Source organism: Paracoccidioides brasiliensis (genome assembly GCF_000150735.1).
Source record: "Paracoccidioides brasiliensis Pb18 unplaced genomic scaffold supercont2.24, whole genome shotgun sequence".
Classification (NCBI taxonomy): domain Eukaryota; kingdom Fungi; phylum Ascomycota; class Eurotiomycetes; order Onygenales; family Ajellomycetaceae; genus Paracoccidioides; species Paracoccidioides brasiliensis.
The window spans coordinates 13,867-16,302 of NW_011371381.1; the positions used below are offsets into that span (position 1 = coordinate 13,867).

A 2,436-nucleotide genomic window follows, 5' to 3' on the forward strand; every position below is an offset into this window, starting at 1 on the left:
GTATCAGATTCACTTGCTGCTTGTGTTCTTCAAGAGTTCTGCTGTAGATTAGAAGGTCATCCATGAATGCTGTCATGAACTTGTCCAGATAGTCAAAGAAGATACTGTTGACAAACTGTTGAAAGCAGACAGGGGCATTTGTAAGGCTGAAGGGGACCACCTGGTATTTATAGATCCTGTAGTGGGTTCTAAAGATGGTCAGGTCCTCTGACTTAGAGTCCATTCAGATGTGATGGAACCTCTGCTGAATGTCCAGCTTTGTAAAGTATTTTACTCTGTTGAGTCAGTTCATCAGCTCATCTATTAGAGGCAAGAGATACTGATCTCATTTGATCATAGCATTCAGCTTGTGAAAGTCAACACAGAATTGTAGCTTCTTCCCACTACAAGCAATCAGAATTGAGGAGGTGTAGAGAGCTGAACTTGAAATGACAAAGTTCTTTGCTAGGTTGGTTTTGAGATAGGTCTTCACTGCTTCTAGTTCCTCCAGATTCATCTTATATAGAGGCGCATGTTCAATGTCTCAAATGAGGTCAGTGTCAGACTGGAGCTCTATCTTAAAATCAACATTCTTCTGTAGAGGAGGTAATTCATCTGATGCTTTCTTTGAGAAACAGTTCTTCTGATCTTTCAATCATTCTGATAAGTTGCTGATCAGCTCCTCATCAGACTTCTTCTCAGCTCTCACTAAACTCCACTTCTTCTTGAGCTGTTTATCAATTTCATACAGACTGATTATGAAGACTGTCAAGTTCTTGTTCTTCATATAACTGTGGAAAGAAGCAGTCTCAATGAAGTTCATATCCATCATCTGTGGTGCTGTCTCCTCCCAGGTCAGTCTCTGTCTTGTTTTAGATGTCATGGCTGAGCTGGTTCCTTTCAATCTGCAGAGCTGAACCTGATGCTTCTGTCTGATCTTCTTGTCCAGTTTGATCTCTCTTCATTTTGCATCTGTCTGATGCTCAGACTTAGAGTCTGAATGCTTCAGTATTGATTGAGGCACCATCTTCAGCATCAGCTCCACCATCTGTTCAGGGATAGACTGTTCACTTGGTCAAACCAGATGTTGGTTTTTAACATCAAGCCATATATCCTGTGCTGCCAACCACTTTCATCCCAGGATGACAGAGTACTGGCCTAGGTTCATCACCAGCAGAGGAACATTCCGGAATCTCCAGCCATTCACCCAGAGGTTTAGGGTCAATGTGCAGTCTATCACCCCACCAGAGGCATCATTGTATCCCTTCATGTGGCATTTAAATGGAAGTTTCTGAAACTTTCTATTGAAGAATCTCATCAATTCTATAATGTATCAGATATCAATAAAATTCACATCATTTGCTTCAGTATCAGCAAGAGAATTTGTAGAAGTAGCAATTTCATTGTGGACTAACTTAATTGAGACATTAAAACTCTTTCTCTCAATCAAGTCCTTCATCTCAAACCTCTTACAGACTATTGAACTATCTGAGGTGAAGTCTTCTCTCAGACTCACTCTTTTTCTGAATCTGCTGAAGGCTCAGAAGTGTCATTCTCTGTGAGCTCAGTGATCATCTGTTGAGACTTCTGCTTCACAGAGCAGTTTCTGACAATATGATCTTTCTTCTTGCAGTAGTAGCACTGAATATCTGAATGAGCACTCAAGGCTTTCTTTATGATAGAGGATTTTGTGGCTGAGGTGCTGTGGGAAGTTTGACTGTCAGAGGTCTGTGAGGTGTTTTGCTTGAAGATATTAGACTCATTTCTTCACAAGCTCTTTGACTTCTGAGTGACATTGATTGTCTGGAGGATGTGAGCTGTCTGAGCACAGATCTTCTGAAACTCAGCATATGTATTGATGATTGCATTGACTACTGTCACTGTTCTCTGAAGATCAAAGAACAGCTTGTCATTGAAGTCTGTCTTGTAGTCCTCTTTGACAATCTTGACCTCATCTGCCAGATGTAAGAATTTTGTGATAAATTCATGATAATTGTTCTCATTGCACATAATCAGCTTGTGATAATCACTCTTGGCATTTTGCAGCTTGTTAGCATTCTTATATATTGACTTAAGATGCTCAAATATCTCTTCTGCAGTCTGGTATTGCTCAGGGTGGTTCTCTTTCATACAGAGTGCAATGTGATGTGCTGCATTTCCATCAGTCTGGTTTTTGATGTATGCAATCCTCATGCATTCAGTAGAGTAGTGGTCAGTGTTCTCCCAGAGCTTGTTCTTCATCTGGGAGAGTCAGTGCTCAAATTTTGACTTCTTGCTGTCAGTGAGGTGTTTTGGGTCATCAATCTTGACAGATCTTCAGATAGTCTCAGAGGGGGTGACTTCTCAACTTGCTGCTTGATTGCTGACTGTCATGCAGATCAGAGTGTGGCTAAGTTCATTGCATTCAGCAATTAGCTCATCAATCTGACTTTGCTTGACAGCAGTCTGGTCAGTGGC

The 2,436-nt window shown here is 41.1% G+C and overlaps 1 protein-coding gene across 1 annotated transcript; it reads right to left on the reverse strand.

The window, feature by feature from the left end:
- Positions 1–1,111: 1,111 nt before the first annotated feature.
- Positions 1,112–2,220, reverse strand: PADG_08611 (uncharacterized protein; the record flags this gene model as incomplete). Its single annotated transcript, XM_010765614.1, has 3 exons — positions 1,112–1,280; positions 1,496–1,696; positions 1,751–2,220. 3 exons carry the CDS (start codon positions 2,218–2,220, stop codon positions 1,112–1,114), a joined length of 840 nt encoding a protein of 279 aa, XP_010763916.1.
- Positions 2,221–2,436: the final 216 nt, after the last annotated feature.